Genomic DNA, 18,164 nt, shown 5'->3' with positions numbered 1-18,164 from the left:
CATTAAGATGAATTCCTTTGTGTTACATTTACTATTAGGGATTCATTTCCTGGTAGAACTTGGAGTTTAAGAGCATGGACTCCAGAACTTAATTACTAAGGTTTAAATCCCTGCCCCACCATGTACTAGCTCTGTCACCTGGGCAAGGCACAGAAAACTGTGCCTCAGTTTTCCCATCTATAAAATAGGAATGGCAATAATCCTATCTACCTATTATTGTGTGGATCATTTGATTACTACAGATAAAGGATTTAGAACAGTGCCCAGCACGTAGTAAGCATGAATTTTATCACAGCAAAACCTTGAACAACATGGGGACAAGGGGTGCCAAACCCCCAAAAAGTCAAAAATCCGCATATAACTTTTGAGTCTCCAGAAACTTAACTACTAATGACTGAAAGCCTTACTGCTAGCAGAAACACTTGATCAACACGTATTTTGTATGTTTTATGTATTATATTCTGCATTCTTACAATAAAAAAAGCTGGAGGGAAAATGTTATTAAGAAAACCACAAGGAAATCTACTCCTGAAATCATTGTTGCACTAAATGCTAACTTGGATGAAAAATTTAAATAAATTATTAATAAATAGAAATATTAATAAATATCAATAACATTAATAAAAAGAAAAAGAAGAAAAACACAAAGAAGAGCAAATACATTTACAATACTGTACTGTATTTACATATAAAAAACCAGTCTGCCCAGTTTAAACCTGTGTTGTGGTTCAAGGATCAAATGTGTTCATTTCCCAGCTGTCTTCTGTTAATATGAAAGTACTTTTAGCATAGTACTATGACACGTCACCAGGATAGTACTTTGCAATTTACCAGACATCTTCTCGTGTATCATTCACACTGGAGTGTAGGATGATCTCCCTGTGTATAAATGAATGAAGGGCAGCACTGAGAGGTCGAGGGATTTGCCCAGAGTCTGAAGTGGGGTCTGACCTGGGCCAAGCATTCATTAGATGCTTGAACCTTCAGGGGAAATGTTCTCCTGTGATGAAATGGACCAGGATGAGAAGACGTTGTACTCCTAGAGTCGGGGAAAAGGTCTTGGAAGGTGGCGGGAAGCTCGGACAGGGAAACTGGAGCCCTCGTGATAAACTTTATCTTCTTAATAGTTTTGCCCTGGGACCAATGCTACAGCGATCACTTTTCACTCCCTAACTGACCATCCAGGCAGATCTTTCAAGCTTGACTAGTACTCACCTTAAACACTCTGATGAAATCCTGAGCTAGGGAAGTGAGACCAGTTGCAGCCCTTGGGTTAATCATTCCTTAAAACTACCTTAGCAGTTGTCAGTGTGTAAACAGCTGGACCCTTTTTGGAGAAACGTGGAGCTAGGGTATCAGGTTGAGCAAATATTTGACAAGCAGAGAAAGATCCTTGTGCAGAATGTACTTTCTACCATGTAACTTGCAATTTGCTAGACTCAATATGCAAGGTCCTGGGAATTGGTGTGTTTTCAGCATCTCCCCCAAATTTCTCCGGGCCCAGTTTGTCGCAAGCAGGAGTCCCTGGATCTCTCTGTGCTGAAGGAGGCCTTCTGCTTGTTAGCCAAGTCAATGAGCTGAGAAGATTCCAGCTGTTTCTCAGGCAGTATTTCCCTCTTGCCCAGATTAATAAGACCGAGACAGAAGAGGTGTGGGACTGCGTGGTTGAGGAAGCTCCCCAGTGCAGGCCAACGAGGCTGTAACTAGGAGATTCTCTGGTCTAGGAACTCATTTGGTGCCTTGGAAAGAAGAAAGGATCAATTGAGAAATAAGCCTTCACTGGGAAAGAGAGAAAGAAACTTTTCGATTCTTGTTTAAAATCCCATGGCAGTTTCAGATAGGAATCATTTGCATAAACCCAGGTAATAATAGTTACCAGCATTTAGTGAGTCCCAACTTACAATGTGCTGGGGATATGCTGGCTCCAGTGAGGTGGATATTATTATTCCTGCTCTACAGATGAGAGCACTAAGACTCAGAGAGGGTCAGGAACTTGCCTGAAGTGACACAGCTGCTAAATGAAGCAGAATCCAGGGCGCCTGGGTGGCTCAGTCAGTTGGGCATCCAACTTCAGCTCAGGTCATGATCTCACGGTTCATGAGTTCAAGCCCCATGTCAGGCTCTGTGCTGACAGCTCAGAGCCTGGAGCCTGCTTCCAATTCTGTGTCTCCCTCTCTCTGCCCTCCCCTGCTCACACTCTGTGAGTCTCTCTCTCTCTCTCTCTCTCTCAAAAATAAATAAACATTCAAAAAATGTTTTAAATGAATAAATGAAGCAGGATCCAAACCTAGTTCTGTCTAACTTAAAATCTCACTCCACTGTATCACACATCCTGTCAGGTAACATACAGAGAAAGGAGGGCTCCTTTGTCTTAAATGGTCACCTGTCAGTGACAACAGTCACTATAGAAATGGTGGAGACAGGAATAGTGGTAGTATTGTACTGGCAGTCTATAAAGCAGTGGCTTTTATTTGGGGAAAAGTAAAGTCCCTGGAAATTTTTTAAAAATTTATTTGCATAAATTATGTATATTTTTCTGGATAGAGGAAACAGGTCTTTTTGCAAATGCTCAACATCTTTGTAATTCAGAAAAGGGGAAATTCGTTGCTTCAAAGAGGGATACACTGAAATAGTTATTGCTATCCAGGCACTCACAGGGTTAAAGCAGAACTGGCATATAGAGAGTAGAATAAATAAAATGATAGTTAAGACCTTTTTTATTAGGAACAGGTCAAGGGTTAGAGAAGGCACCAGGATGCTTGGGGGTGGGGAAAGTGGGAAGAACTCCAACTCTTTTTTTTTAATGTTTGTTTATATTTGAGAGAGAGTGAGCATGAGTGGGGGAGGGGTAGAGAGAGCCGGACACAGAATCTGAAGCAGGCTCCAGGCTCTGAGCCGTTAGCACAGAGTCTGACATGGATTTCAGACTCAGCAACCATGAGATCATAACCTGAGCTGAAGTCAGATGCCTAACCAACTGAGCCACCCAGGTGGACGCTACCCAGCTGTCAGCATAGAGCCCGACGTGGGACTCGAACTCACGATCCATGATACCATCCAAGAGTTCTATGTCTTAAGTGGAGTGGGAAGAAATGACCTGCTCATTTGTGTAGGATGGTTGCATGGAAAGGGGGGAAAACAGGAGGCGAGTTTCGGGTGGTAGTTAACCTGGAAGATGCTCTTTCCAGCTACTCACCCTCCTCACTGGTCCCTGGCCAGTCCCCTTCCCGCTGTCCCTCCCCACAGTGTGGGTGGGCCCAATGGCTTCTTATAGCACTAGGGAGAGGCACAAAGGGGGTATCTGAGCAGGGCTTCAGGGATGAGAAGTAAAGCAAAGGGAAGGGTGGGTATGCAGGATTTTCTACTCCCCTCAGTACCTGTGTTGTGCTGTCCCCGAGGGTCTTGGAGGTCACAGGGTCATGAGCAAGTGCTTTCTTATAAAACTTCAACTCTTTGTCCTCACTTTTGCAATTTAGAAAAAGGATCCTCCTCCTGCAAATTATGCCCAGCCTGCACAGACAAAGACTACTTCTACACTCACACAGCCTGTGATGCCAACGGAGAGGTGGGTAGCGTGGTCTTGGAGCCCCTTTGTCCCAGACAGTTCCTTTGCCGGCTCCTTGGGCTTTACCACATTTGGAGTTGCAGAGGTCAGCGAAGCTGGCACCAGACAAAACCCCACAGACCTCCCCAGTGACCCTGGGGCCAAGGGGGAGGCAAAACAAGACGGCCGCATTCATCTTCAGGTCAGAGACTCGGTTTTGCCCCATTTGTTCCGCTGCTTATTCACATATGCTCTGTTTCAAAAAACCCTTTCATTTTCTTTTGCTTGGTTTCTTCCATTTGCTTAGCCCCTCTGGGCGATGACTGCCTGTCCGTACACACTTATTTCCTCATGGAACTCATCAGACTTGTCCCCCTCAGTACTGCTTCCTGGCTCACTGGAGAATGGCCTGCTTGTTCCGTCTCTGCTGGTTCCCTCTTCCCCCAGGCTTTCTGCCTCAGAAAGAATTTCCTTTGTAGTCTGCATTGCCACTGAGTCAGCATTGATGACTGTGCCGGCTTGGTGCTCCAGCTGGGGGCTCGGAGGTGACAAAGGTGCCTGCCCTCCGGGAGCTTGCAGTCCTAAGACAGAGGGTGAGGGAGGAGAACGGGGCCTGGCAAAAGCAAGAAGAAAGATGTGCAAGGCCCTGTGAGAAACTGGGAGAGGAGTGACCAGGACTGGCGGGTCTGGGAGGGCCTTTTGGAGGTCATGTGTTCATTTCAACAGTCAGTCATGGTGCTAAATACTCCGTATACAACGGCTAACCAAACAGAGGGAACATCTACTCTCATAGAACTTTTATTCTTGCTGGGGAGCAAATGGAGAGAGAAAGAGAGAGAAACAACAGATAAACAACAAATTAGACTATATCAGTAAGTGGGGGAAATTAAAGATGAGGAGACAGAGAATGACAGAGGGCGGGAATACTGTTTTAGAGAGGGTTGGGATGACATTTGAGGAGGTGATGTTTGAACAGAGACCTGAATGAGATGAGTGGGGGCCCCAGCGCTTTCCAGGCAGAGGGCACAGCAGGTGTGGAGGGGGCAGGCTTGTGCCCAGTGAAGTTGAGCAACAGCAGTAAGTGAGTTGGGATGGCTTGGGGCACAAGTGGAGGGATTTGTCTTATATTAGACATTCTAGATGAGCAGTCTGTATCTGTATCCCTAAACCATAGCCTCTCAGGAAGAGAGAAGAAGTTAGGAAATCTGCATTCAGCATTAAGCATGTGCCTGGCTGTTAGGATGCACAAACATTTGCCGGCTGGACGGCTGGATAAATTCTCCTTTCACCAGATAAGCACAGGATAAAGTCTGGTCCTTAGCAGTGGCTGTTTTTCATAATCATCTCCTACTTCCCACTCTCCCCCACCCCTGCCTTCATGTTTGGAGCGTCATTCCCTTGCCCAGCAGCCAAGGGAGAATGACTACACGTATCATTGCTTGTATCTTACATTCAGTTCCACAGTGTCTGGGGTTCTGCGTGATCTTGAAAAACTTATTTTCATTTTATTGGCATCATTTGACTCACTAATTAGATGAGAACACTTAATCCTGCTCCCCTTTTCTCCGCTTGGCATAACATATGGCTGAATGTGGCTCTTTGCTTCCTTCTGCCCCAGTCTCTCCCCTCAAGGTTCAGGCCAAGGCCCTCTGGATCTGAAGTGAGCTCTGCTGTCTGCCAGCCTGGCTGTCTTCCCTTGCCTTTGGATGCTCAGTAGGGCCAGAACCAGTGCTCCGCGTTAGCAGCCCAGCTAAGGCTCAGGAGAGGAGCCCTGAAGCATGAGTGCACATGAACGTGGGTTTATCAGGAGTGCTTTACAGAACTCTTGTGATTTGTGCCCCATGCCCGTGCTGGTTCTGCTCAGTCTCATGATTTCACTTTGTCTTCTATAAATGTTTTTAATGTTTATTCATTTTTGAGAGAGAGAGAGAGAGAGAGAGAGAGAGAGAGAGGGAGACACAGAAACAGAAGCAGGTTCCAGGCTCTGAGTCATCAGCACAGAGCCCAACGCGGGGACCTGAACTCACGGCACAATGAGTTCATGACCTGAGCCAAAGTCGGACGCCTAACTGACTAAACCACCCAGGCGCCCCTCATGTTGTCTTCTAAACTATATTTTTAAAAACATTTTTTAAAGTTTATTTATTTTGAGAGAGGGAAAGAGAGAGCACATGTAGGGGAAGGGCAAAGAGAAGGAAAGACAGAATCCCAAGCAAGCTCTCCCCCATCAACTCAGGGCTTGATGTGGGGCTTGAGCTCATGAACTGTGAGATTATAACCTGAGCTGAGACCAAGAGTCAGATACATAACCGACTGAGCCACCCAGGTGCCCCTAAACTGTATTTTGAAATCAAGGGATGTAACTGGAGCCAACTCCCATGATTGCCCTTGTGGCCTTTGCTGTGACTCTGGTGGTTTCTCAGGACCAGGTTGGCCAATCCACTGGGGCTACTACATGTGCTGCTCTAAGGGATGGCCCAAGTCAGTCTTCCTGCTCCCCAGACCCTTCTCTCCATGAGAGTTAAGTGAGAGTGCCCAAGTTAGAGCACAAGGCCAGGGCTCTGGCCACTGGCCACACTTTGTGGGCAGGAGCAGGGAGAGGAGGAGCCCCAGGTGGCCCTAGTGAATGACAGACATAGTGCTTCCCTTGCCCACTGATCTGAGGGCTGACCATTCCTCTTCCCTCACCCCTCAGCTTTATTGAGATGTAATTGACATATAACATTGTGTAAGCTTAAGGTGTACAGTCTGTGAATTTGATATATTTATATTGTAAGATGATGACCACCCTAGCATTAACACCTCCATTATATCACTTAATTACCCTTTTTATTTTTGCAGTGAGAACATTTAAGATCTACTCTTTTAGCAACTCTCAAGTATATACAGAAATACAGTACTACTAAGTGTAACCACCTTGATGCACCTTAGATCCCCAGAACTTACTGGTCTTATAACTGCAAGTTTATACCCTTTGGCCAATGCTGTCCCTCTGCCTTGATGTCCCAGAGAACACAGCAGCAGTAGCCATGGGTTGTTATGTGATTGTTGGCGTTGTGACATGGTGAGCTCCTTAAGGGCAGGGGGCCATGTCCCATTCATCTCTGAGCCACCAGGTCTGACACACAGATGTATTAGGCTTTCTATATAGTAGGCTGTCTATTGAGTACATGAAAAAGCAAAGAAAATACTTGGAAGACAAATTGGGACACTCCTCTTTATGTTTTGGGATTTTCATCAGCTACTTTTCCTGTGACCTAGTTGTGATAAGATTCGACCTTGGAATCAGAGCTTTCTCTGGAGACAGCTGGTCCTTCCGTGACCATTCTCTCTGTCACACAAGTCCTCATTAAGTATTTTCCCTCTTCATCCAGTCAACATTCAGCAGATATTTATCGAGCACAACCATGTGCCAGGCTCTAGGCTAGGATCACGGGATACACTGGTAACCAAAACAAGCTCCTCACCCTTGTGGAACTTTCATTATAGCCCAGAGTCCCCCCTCACCTCACCCCATTCTCCAGGTAAATTCCTAAAGATGTGCTGAATCCCACACAGGCTGAGCCATTCTTTATCCACTTCTGCAGACACAGCTCATGTACAAATGGGCCCAGCCAAAAATCTGCAGTGAAGATCTCAAGGGGGCTGTGAAACTGCCCGCTTCTGGCGTGAAGACCCGCTGTCCACCCTGCAATCCAGGCTTTTTCAAAACCAACAACAGCACCTGCAAGCCCTGCCCTTACGGCTCGTACTCCAACGGCTCTGGTAACCTCTTGATCTGCATCCTGTCTATCCCCACGGCACCCACATGGGTGGCCAGCTGAATGTGCACTCTGTCCTTCCAAGGGGGCAGTAAGGACCAGGCCACTCTGTGAACTAAGTTCAGGAGAAGAGAGGGCAGGGTGGGACCAGTCTGTAGGTCAGGCTTCCAGCATGCAGCAGGGATGCTAACCAGAAGGTCTGGGGAGCTGGGAGGACTCAGAACCAGAGGAATCAGAACCATAAGCCATGCTGCAGAAAGGAGCTGGGAGGATTTGTGTGCCTATTCATGGAAATGCATTTAGTGATAATAGTGTGACAAATAATATGAACTATATGCATCAGACGAGGAGATACATATAAGTTTTGAGACGAAGAATTTGGTGGGCAAGTAGGATAGCTGGAGTATTGGAATCAAGGGTCAGAGTTTACGTCCTGAGTTTGTTAAATACACTGTCAGAATGTTTTTGAGTCCGCTCGGTATGACCGTGCTATGGTGCTCAGCATTACCCTCCTTTGGCTGCCTGCCCTTGTTGCCACTTAATCTGTGTGACAGCAGCTCCGGTCAGGGTGGCCGTGGCCTCCCCGCTGAAGGTGTGGATCTTGTGGCTCCCCCAGATTGCACCCACTGCCCAGCCGGTACTGAGCCTGCCGTGGGATTTGAATACAAATGGTGGAACACGTTGCCCTCAAACATGGAGACCACTGTTCTCAGTGGGATCAACTTTGAGTACAAGGGCATGACCGGTAAGTGCGTCCCCGCTTACTGTGAGCTGTTGGCTCCCTGCTTGCCTACAGGGGCTCCTCCACTTCTTCATAATAGCGATGTCTACAGCAAAACAAGCCAAGCATGCCATGCATTCTCTCGAGAGCTCCACCCCTCGTGGACATTTATCCCGCCGAAACTTAGTTTTAGAGCCAGAGCCAGAGCTAGAAACAAGGTACACACTCCAAAGAGCTTGCTCTGAGAGTTTCAGAGTCTTTGACCAAAGTACCAGGATAAATACCATGGCTTGGTTGGGGTAGTGGTTCCAGATGCCTCAAAGGACAGTGTTCTCTCAGCATGTCACTGGGTGCACGTGAAACCTCTGCGGCGTTAACTCTCTCCTTTTCCAGGCTGGGAGGTGGCTGGTGATCACATTTACACAGCGGTTGGAGCTTCAGACAATGACTTCATGATTCTCACTCTGGTTGTGCCAGGATTCAGGTGAGGAACACAAAGCGCGGGGGAAGCCCACACCTCCTGGGCCACAGTCATGTCCCACACAGCTTGGAATGTTGTAGAGGAGAGGGCTGCGGCCCTCTGGCATGTGGAAGTATGAGTTCGGAATAGAGGAGAGTATGAGGTCCGAATAGAGGAGAGTGGTGGTAATGGTCTGACAAAGTTAACCCAAATGCTAATATGGCTTCTTGGTTGCTGCCCATGCTGGCGGACCTACTGGTGGTCCACCCTCTCATCTGGCTTCTCCCATCAGTTGGCCACACACTAGTCAAATTCTTCCTCCACAGGGCGCCTGGGTGGCTCAGTTGGTTAAGCATCCAACTCTCGGTTTCAGCTCAGGTCATGATCTCACAGTTGGTGGGTTCAGGCCCCACATGGGGCACTGTGCTGTCAGAGCAGAGTCTGGTTGGGATTCTCTCTCCTCTCTCTCTCTCTGCCCCTCCCCCATCTGCACACCTGTGCACACCCACTCTCTCTCTCAAAATAAATTCATTAATTAATTTTTAAAAATTCATCCTCTTCATGGTATCTAGATAAAATGTTACCAAAAACAAAACAAAATCAAAACACCAAAAACTCCTTTTAAAAAAGAGAGCCAGAAATATCTATAGACAGTTCATCTTTATTTGGGGCAAGATTGTTTCTTATTGTCATATTGACCCTCATACTGTCATATTGATCTTATTGTCATATTGATCCTCATATCCCAAGAAGGCCTAGGACATTAAGCAATTTGTTGGCCATAAAAAAATAACAACAGCAGTGTGGTACGGTGGAAAGAACCCTGGACTGAAGACAGGACACTTGAACTTTGCTACTTACTGGCTTCGTGAACTTGGAAAAGTCACCACACTCCCCCTGTAGGCTTCAGACTCCTCATCTGTAAAACAAAGGGGATTGACAGTCTGTGACTTTGGACTAACTCAGGTTGAGCTGATTCTTCCAGCCCAGTGGTCGGCACGACTGTCTGAGACGGGCTGGGACTGGTGGTCCTTAAGATACAAGATACGGCCAAAGCCAAGAGAAAAGCCATCAGTGGATTTCCAAAGCCAAAGTGAATTCTTCTGCCCATATGCACTTTCAGGATGAAGGGGGACCACTGAAGAGGTTCTCTATTTCTAGTCTGTCTTCTGCGCTACCTCTTCAAGCTCCCTCCTTTCTGTCCCTGGCACACTGTCAGCCCACAGTGGTTGCTCAAAAGGTATTCATTTCCCTTCCCTTAATTTACACTACTGAGAGATGAGCAGTTATATCCCGCTTTCAAGGTGAACAAAAATTTTAGGCTTTTTGGGGGATAACATTCCCAAAAGTACCTATCAGTTTGCAAATCTGATTGCTATAGTAAAGTGCTTCCTCAACTCACCCACTCACCTCCCCACACCTGCCCCTTGGACATGGATCTCTCTTTCCCAAAAGAAGGACTAGCCTGAAAACTTGGCTGAAGAGATGACAAATTGAAATATCTGCTCATTCGACCCAGGAAAAGCTCCCACCACCCCAGAGAGTGAGCGGCTAAGTGAATGTAGGTAATTTACATCTTATGATATGGAGCTTCTCAAACCTTAACTTAGTGCATATGCATCGCCTGGGAATCCTGTTAATGTGCAGATTCTGATTCAGTGAGTCTGGGGAGAGGCCTGAGGTTCTGAGCACCTAATGAGCTCAGGGATGGGTGATGCTGCTGCTCTGGGGACCCCATTCTGCTAGTGAGGATACATAGCATTTTACAAAGCACTCATACATCTGGTATGCCTTTGGATCTCACCATAATGATGGAAGGTAAATAAGAAAGTATTATCACCTTCATTTTACAGATGAGGAAACTACAATTTGGCTAGGACAAGGTCACATAGCTCAGTGGCAGAATTGGACTTAATCATGCTCTTTCCAACATACTCAGAACTTAATCCTGTCCCCCCAGCAGACCCTTTGCTTCGTCTGGCTCTTCAATAAGCACTGCTTGATCTCTGGAATTGACTTTTAACTTCTGCCCCATAGACCTCCACAGTCAGTGATGGCAGACACAGAGAATAAAGAGATGGCCAGGATCACATTTGTCTTCGAGACCATCTGTTCTGTGAACTGTGAGCTCTACTTTATGGTGGTATGTTTCCATTTCTTTTTCTGCTATGAGGCCTCCGGGAACTATGGGGAGGTTTGGCCCCCCCCCTCTGTCCCACTGGCACATGAAAATAAGTGACACCCTGCTTATAGTGACTTCACAGAGGAAGGGCCCAGACCATCCATCAGGGACTTCACAGTTTAACATGGGTCTGACCAACTATGATGGCCCTGGGGATGGTGGCAGCATGGGCACCCTGCCCCCCACCAGCCACCCAGAAGTTGTACTGTCTTCACTTGTCTGTCTTGGGTTCAGGGTGTGAATTCTAGGACCAACACTCCCGTGGAGACATGGAAAGGTTCCAAAGGAAAACAGTCCTACACCTATGTCATCGAGGATAATGCCACCATGAGCTTCACCTGGGCCTTCCAGAGGACTACTTTTCATGAGACGGTAAGCCCCCACCCTTCTGCAGACTCCTGGCTCCCAGGAGAGACCTGAGTCAGGATGATTCCTGGCATTAGCTTACATAGGAGTGTGAGGTTCAGAATCCAAGGGTTAGAAGGATCTTGAGGAGTCAAGCAGAGAGCGGCCTACTCCAGCCCCTGAGAAAGCACTGAGCCTTGTCCACATGACTTCCAAGGAAGCTGACACTCTAAGTATTAATACTTTCTTTCCCTTTCACAAGGAAAAGACCTGCTGTTTTTCATATAACATTACCTACTACATATTATCCCATGGCTCTTAATATTTTTATACAACATTTAGAATGGGTTAGTCTTGGTTTAATGTGACACAAAATGTACACAAAGAACTACTATATAGTGAGTAAAAAAAAAGGGGGGGATGCTTCCAAGACTCTTCTCAAGTATTACAGGGTAAAGAGGGTTAAGTAGTAATTTGCTATTTCTAGAGAACTCAATGGCTGCTGGTGTCTCAGGCCTCTACCCTCTCTCCTCTTGTTTCCAGGGCAGGAAGTATACCAATGACGTTGCCAAGATCTACTCCATCAATGTCACCAACGTCATGGATGGGGTGGCCTCCTACTGCCGTCCCTGTGCCCTGGAAGCCTCTGACATGGGCTCCTCCTGCACTGCTTGTCCTGCTGGCTACTACATTGATCGGGATTCAGGAACCTGCCACTCCTGCCCCCCTAACACGATCCTGAAAGCCCACCAGCCATATGGCATCCAGGCCTGCACACCCTGTGGTCCAGGGACCAAGAGCAACAAGGTGCCAGCAATATGTCATGCATCCTAACCTTGGCCCTCTGGATGGACCTCTCAGAGGGTGCCGGGACTTGGGTGGGGTTCTTGAGGGGCTGATACCCAAGCATTCCCTGTAACTTACTCAGGTTAGTCCCTGAGGACACCCGCCTAGACTGTGACCATGGATGGCAAATTCTCAGCTGTAGATGTTGGTTTTCAGGGTCTAGGCCTCAGTCAAGGACAAGTCTCGTCTTCAAGAGATGGGTTAGAGAGATCTGTGACTGTCTGGTCCAGAGGGTTATTTAGCATCTCTGCAGAGACCTAAAGGGAAGGCATAGGACCTTGGGTTCACATTCAGCCTACCTCAACCCAGACTATTGTCATGGGAATTTGCCGCCTGCCCTTTAGGAAGGCACCTCACCTTTGCTGGGACATGCAGTTAACTGGCATTGTTCTCTTTTATCCTAGAGATTTTTCTAAAGTAGGAATACAGTACTGTTGCCCTCATATACTTTCTAAAGCCAAGAAAGTACTATGACAGAAAGCTCTTAGGTACTTGTTAATGCTTTTAAATGAATTTGTGTTTTGTTAATCACAACCACGTGAACACATAAGCATCTGTAAGGCATTGTTAATGCAGTCTGCAAATGCTGCTCGGTTTAGCCGTGCAGTAAATGCCACAATTCTCCAGACCCCGGCAATCTCTTTTGAGCACCCTAGACTTTTGCCACAGACTTCCTCCCCTGAGGCTCCCCCTGCTGCTGTGGGAGGGAATGACAGCTGTGTGAAGCTGCTGCCGAATGGGGACCCTAAAACAGAGCAAGGGAAGGGCTTATGGGAAATAAGTCCCCTTTTAAGCCCAGTGTCCTGCAGAGAACCTGGGAAAGAGGAGGCAGGGTTCTGTGAGTTTCAAACGGGGAGGGAGCAAGGCTTGTATTTCCTCTTCTGCCACCCTGAACACCCTTCTCCCAGTTAGCACCTCGTCTTCTGCTTCAAAGCAAGAAGGGCTACCTTGTGTATTGAGAAAGTTCTGTATCCAGGCCTAGAGACAAGGCTATAAAAACCTGACTGAGTTCTTTACTAGAAACCAGTAGATTTGCATTTGTACATCACATATGTGCTAATAATAGACCTGTGAGATGCACATGACCCCCACTAGCCCATTTCCTTTCTTTTAATGTCCACTCAATCTGTACGTCCACTTCTCGCACCCCTTGGCTGGACCAGGCTGGGGACAATGGCCACCACTCTTCACCACAGTCTCTTCCAGGCACTGCCCATGCAGCAGGGCTGACGGACCCTTTCCCTTCAGATCCACTCTCTGTGCTTCAATGACTGCACCTTCTCAATCAGCACTCCGACCAGGGTTTTGGACTACAACTTCTTGGCTTTGGCAAAAACCGTCTCTCTGGCTGGAGGGCCAAGCTTCACTTCCAAAGGGCTGAAATACTTCCATCACTTCACCCTCAGTCTGTGTGGAAACCAGGTAAGGTGTAGGAGAGCTGATGGTGCCATACTGAAAGGGGACACCAGTGGGTCAGAGCCAGAGATGACACAGGACCAAAGCCAAAAAACCAGGCAGCAGGCAGTTGAGGAAACTGAAAGGTTTCTAAGTGATTATTATTCTCTCTGAAGACCTTTCCCTCTAAAGTTAGATCTTTGGATTATAAACATTTAGGAAAATAAAGGTGTTCAAGATCAGATGTTCATTTACTCCTATCAGACTTCTATTTTTGAAATGAATATGTAAAAACTGCAGGAGGAAGATTTTGTTTCCTTTAAAAAGCAGTCTTCACTAATCATGAAACTTGTTATTTGTTTTCTTTCCCCCACATTTTTAAATTTAAGTTTTAGGGGCACCTGGGTGGCTCAGTTGGTTAAGCAGCTGACTTCAGCTCAGATCATGATCTCACAGTTCATGGGTTTGAGCCCCACACCCCACGTAGGGTTCTGTGCTGGCAGCTCAGAGACTGGATCCTGCTTCGGATTCTGTGTCTCCTCCTCTCTCTGACCCTCCCTCCGCTCACATTCTGTGTGTCTCTCTCTCAAAAATAAACGTTAAAAAATAATGAAAAAATAAACAAATTTTTTTAATGTTTTTTAATTTATTTTTGAGAGACCGAGAGAGACAGTGTGAGCAGGGGAGGGTCAAAGAGAGAAGGAAGCACAGAATCTGAAGCAGGCTCCAGGCTCTGAACTACCTGTCAGCACAGAGCCTGATGCGGGGCTCGATCCCATGAACCGTGAGATCATGACCTGAGCCAAAGCTGTACGCTTAACGGACTGAGCCACCCAGCGCCCCTAAACTTAAATTTTAGTTAACATTCAGTGCAATATTGGTTTCAGGGATAGAATTCCATGATTCATCACTTACATCATTTAGTAGCCATCACCCATCCCCCACCGACCTTAGCCTGTCAACCCACAGTTTATTTACTATCATTTAAAATTCTCTTGTGGTTTGTTTCCCTCTCTTCCCTCCTCTTCCCATATATTCATCTGTTTTGTTTCTTAAATTCCACATATGAGTGAAGTCATATGGTATTTGTCTTTCTCTGATTGACTTATTTCACTTAGCATAATACCTTCTGGCTCCATCCACATCACTGCAAATGGCAGGATTTCATTTTTGATGGCTAAGTAATATTCCATTGCATATATACCACATCTTTATTCATTCATCAATCAGTGGGCATTTGGGCTCCCTCCATAATGCTGCTGAATTAGCAACAACTTGAATCTGTATTTTTGTATCCCTTGGGTAAATACCTAACAGTGCAATTGCTAGATCATAGGGTAGTTCTATGTTTAGTTTCTTGGGGAACCTCCATATGGTTCTCCAGAGTGGCTGCACCAGTTTGCATTCCCACCAGCAGTGCAAGAGGCTTCCCTTGTTACTTGTTTTCTAAAGGCTGAACAAAATAAACTGTAGTTCATCTCTAAGAAACTTTGCTAACAGTATAAAAGGAAGTGATGTGAAAGGCTTTATAGGATATTGAAAGAATGTTACCTTTAGCCATTTCATACTGCTGCAAATATTTTGGATCCAAAATTTAAAGGCAGAAATGTAAAGGGCAATCACACCACTACGGCACTTAACTACATCACAAACAAGCCAGGATTTGCAGTTGGAGGGTGAGTTTCAAATGTTACAAGATAAAGAGCATGTGAGCCTTTAGTCTGTGACCTTGTGTGGTGATGGGGCCTTTACACTGCACAGCTTTACCACTCTCTATAGCATGCAACAAAAACTTGATTTGTGTTTATACAGAGAACATGCCAAGAAATAAACTAATCAATGTTCTACGGCAATTATGTCTTAAAAAAAAAAAAGAGAGAAAGAAAAGAACTAATCTACGGAAAGATAGAGATATATATCTCTATCTTCTCTTTCAACGTCTTTGAAGAAGTTAAAATGAAGCTTCCAAAGCGAGTTAGTGACAACTCAGGAATTGAGACTGATTAAAGCAAGACCCATGTAGCAAAAGCTTCATTCAGTGAGCTGGGAGGGAGATGAAGATGGGGAATTTGGAGAGATTGCCTTTTTTTCCTTTGCTCCTTTTATCTCTTCAGAAATGCTTACTGTGTACTGTCACACTACAGACTGGCAGTTCAAAGACAAAATAACTCTTTGTTTTACCATAATGTACAGATTTCTTTCTCTTCTCATGTTCCTTATTTCTTACACTCTAAAAAATAAACCAAGAACCACCAGATTTAGCAACTGATATTGCTTCATTTGTAACAAAATTTAGAATATTACATTGTAAATGCCTAATACACTTACATTTTTAAAATTTTTATTTTTAATTTTAATTTTTTAATGTTTACTTATTTTGAGATAATAAGAAAGAGAGAGAAACAGAGTGCAAGCAGGGGAGGGGCAGAGAGAGAGAGACACACACAGAATCCGAAGCAGGTTCCAGGTTCTCAGCTGTCTGCACAGAGCCCAACGCGGGGCTTGATCTCACAAACTGTGAGATCACGACCTGAGCCAAAGTTGTACACTCAACCAACTAAGCCACCCAGACTCCCCAGAAAACAATTTTATTAAGTTTTAAACTTTAATACCAGTATAGTTAAAATACAGTGTTATACTAGTTTTGGGTATATAATACAGTGATTCCACACTTCCATACATCACCCTGTGCTCATCGTGATAAGTGTGCTCCTAATCCCATCCTCCCACCCACCTCCCCCTGGTACCCACCAGTTTGTTCTCTATAGTTAAGAGTCTGTTTCTTGGTTTGCCTCCTCTCTTTTTACCCTCTTTGTTCATTTCCTTTGTTTCTTAAATTCCACATATGAGTGAAATCATGGGTATTCATCTTTCTCTGACTGACTTATTTACTTAGCATTGTACTCTCTAGCTCTAACCATGTAGTGGCAAAAGGCAAAATTTCATTTTTTTTTTATAGCCAAACAATATTCCATTGTGTATATATACACCACATCTCCTTTATCCATTAATATATCGATGGGCACTTGGGCTACTTCCATAATTTGGCTATTGTAAATAATGCTGCAGTAAACTTAGGGGTGCAGGGCCACCTGGGTGGCTCAGTCCACTGAGCATCCAACTCTTGATTTGGCTCAGGTCATGATCTCAGTCATGAGATCAAGCCCCACTTTGGGCTCCATGCTGGGTGTGGGGCTTGCTTAGGATTCTCTCTCTCTCTCTCTCTCTCTCTCTCTCTCTCTCTCTCTCTCCCCCTCCCTCTGCCCCTTCCCAACTCACACTCTCTTTCTCTCTCTCTCTCTCTCTCAAAATAAATAAAAATTTTAAGAAATATGTTGAGCAAATGATTTTTTTAAAAATTTGTTAACATTTATTTATCTTTGAGAGACAGAGATAGATCAGGAGCAGGGGAGGAGCAGAGAGAGAGGAACACACAGAATTGGAAGCAGGTTCCAGGCTCTGAGCTGCCAGCACAGAGCCAGACACAGGACTTGAACTCATGAACTGTGAGATCATGACCTGAGCTGAAGTTGGACGCTCAACCAACTGAGCTACCTAGGCACCCCTAAATGATTTTTTTAAATGTTAATTTTTGAGAAAGAGACAGAGTGTGAGTAGGGGAAGGGCAGAGAGAGAGAGGGTAACACAAAATCTGAAATAGCCACAGCCTTCAGGTCTGAGTTGTCATCACAGAGCCCGATGTGGGGCTCAAACCCACAAACCGTAAGATCATGACCTCAGCTAAAGTCAGACACCTAACTGACTGAGCCACCCAGGTGCCCTCCAAATGATTTTATATTAGCAGACAAGTTATATATGGATACTCCACAAATTTAACATTTTTGCAGGAATAGTATCTCAATATTTCCCCTATTACAAAATCTCCAGGATGAAGGAGTCTTATGCCTACCATCTTCTAGAGTTCATTACAGTGAGAGTTGTTACAGAATGTTTATTTCCTGGCATATTCTCTGTATAAACTCAAACTTCCTTCTCTTGATATATTTTTCAAAATGGAATAGGCTCCAATTATTTCTGAGATGTCCTACTTCAAGGCAGGGAGGGGGTTAGTTATGGGATCTGTTTCAACTGCTGGGAATCTCTGTCTGGAAAGTACTCCCAAGACAAGCACAGTGGAATCACAGCACTAAGGGAGACCCAGAGAGGGGAATGTGAACCGGGCCAGATGTCCAAACACTTCAGGGAATCAGTCATGTATTTGAGTAGCTATCTAGAGAACTGGCCAGGTAAGGTGGGCTGGTAGATTAAGAGCTTCAGATTGTTTGCCACCATCAGGACACCACTCATACAAGGTTCCCATGTGACTGCAAGGAAACAAAAAGGCTTGTGATCCCTGGGCCAGGGTTCCAGAAATTAGGACACCTAGGCCTTATTTTTAGCTTTAAAAAAGAAATCTTATAATTAGATCTGGGATGAATCATTCCACTGCAACATTCCATCAGAAGGATAAAATTTCAGATGTGAAACAGCCACGTCCTCCTTCCTTTGGGGAGTTCTGTGACCATTCACTCCTTCCCACTTTCTCCCTGTGTCTGCCAACGCAGGGTAAGAAAATGTCCGTGTGTGCCGACAATGTCACTGACCTCCGGATTCCTGAGGGTGAGTCGGGTTTCTCCAAATCCATCACTGCCTACATCTGCCAGGCGGTCATCATCCCCTCGGAGGTGACAGGCTACAAGGCTGGAGTGTCCTCACAGCCTGTCAGCCTGGCTGACCGACTTATCGGTGAGTAAGCCAGCCGCTGCAGCCTGTGTGGGCTTGTATGTGTGTAAGAGAGAGTGAGGCCACCGGGCTCTGGGGTAAAAAGGCCCCAGGTGAGGGACCCAACCTCCTGACCTCTGTTTTCTATTCCATCCTGGGGTGCCAAGTGCCCCCTGGGGCCTCAGACA

General features: G+C 45.7%; 1 protein-coding gene and 1 long non-coding RNA gene across 7 annotated transcripts in view; one reads left to right on the top strand and one right to left on the bottom strand.

Annotated features, from left to right (window-relative positions):
- KIAA1324 (KIAA1324 ortholog) overlaps nucleotides 1-18,164 on the top strand; it is a 69,355-nt gene that overhangs the window by 46,345 nt on the left and 4,846 nt on the right. For all 6 annotated transcript variants that reach the window (XM_029949814.1, XM_029949815.1, XM_029949813.1 and 3 more), the window contains exons 9-17: nucleotides 3,477-3,565; nucleotides 7,132-7,309; nucleotides 7,922-8,050; nucleotides 8,420-8,510; nucleotides 10,524-10,629; nucleotides 10,903-11,040; nucleotides 11,557-11,820; nucleotides 13,108-13,281; nucleotides 17,820-18,000. In XM_029949814.1, coding sequence (XP_029805674.1) covers nucleotides 3,477-3,565; nucleotides 7,132-7,309; nucleotides 7,922-8,050; nucleotides 8,420-8,510; nucleotides 10,524-10,629; nucleotides 10,903-11,040; nucleotides 11,557-11,820; nucleotides 13,108-13,281; nucleotides 17,820-18,000 — 1,350 coding nt within the window. The remainder of the gene's footprint in view (nucleotides 1-3,476; nucleotides 3,566-7,131; nucleotides 7,310-7,921; nucleotides 8,051-8,419; nucleotides 8,511-10,523; nucleotides 10,630-10,902; nucleotides 11,041-11,556; nucleotides 11,821-13,107; nucleotides 13,282-17,819; nucleotides 18,001-18,164) is intronic.
- Nucleotides 660-18,164, bottom strand: part of LOC115300180 — a 31,316-nt gene continuing 13,811 nt past the window's right edge. The window contains exons 2-3 of the long non-coding RNA XR_003912528.1: nucleotides 9,348-9,405; nucleotides 660-1,739 (exon numbers count right to left, since the gene is read on the bottom strand). This is a non-coding gene — a long non-coding RNA (uncharacterized LOC115300180). The remainder of the gene's footprint in view (nucleotides 1,740-9,347; nucleotides 9,406-18,164) is intronic.

The sequence above is a fragment of the Suricata suricatta genome, chromosome 8, assembly GCF_006229205.1.
Source record: "Suricata suricatta isolate VVHF042 chromosome 8, meerkat_22Aug2017_6uvM2_HiC, whole genome shotgun sequence".
In the NCBI taxonomy this organism is placed as follows: Eukaryota; Metazoa; Chordata; class Mammalia; order Carnivora; family Herpestidae; genus Suricata; species Suricata suricatta.
This window is presented reverse-complemented; position numbering and strand designations above follow the sequence as displayed.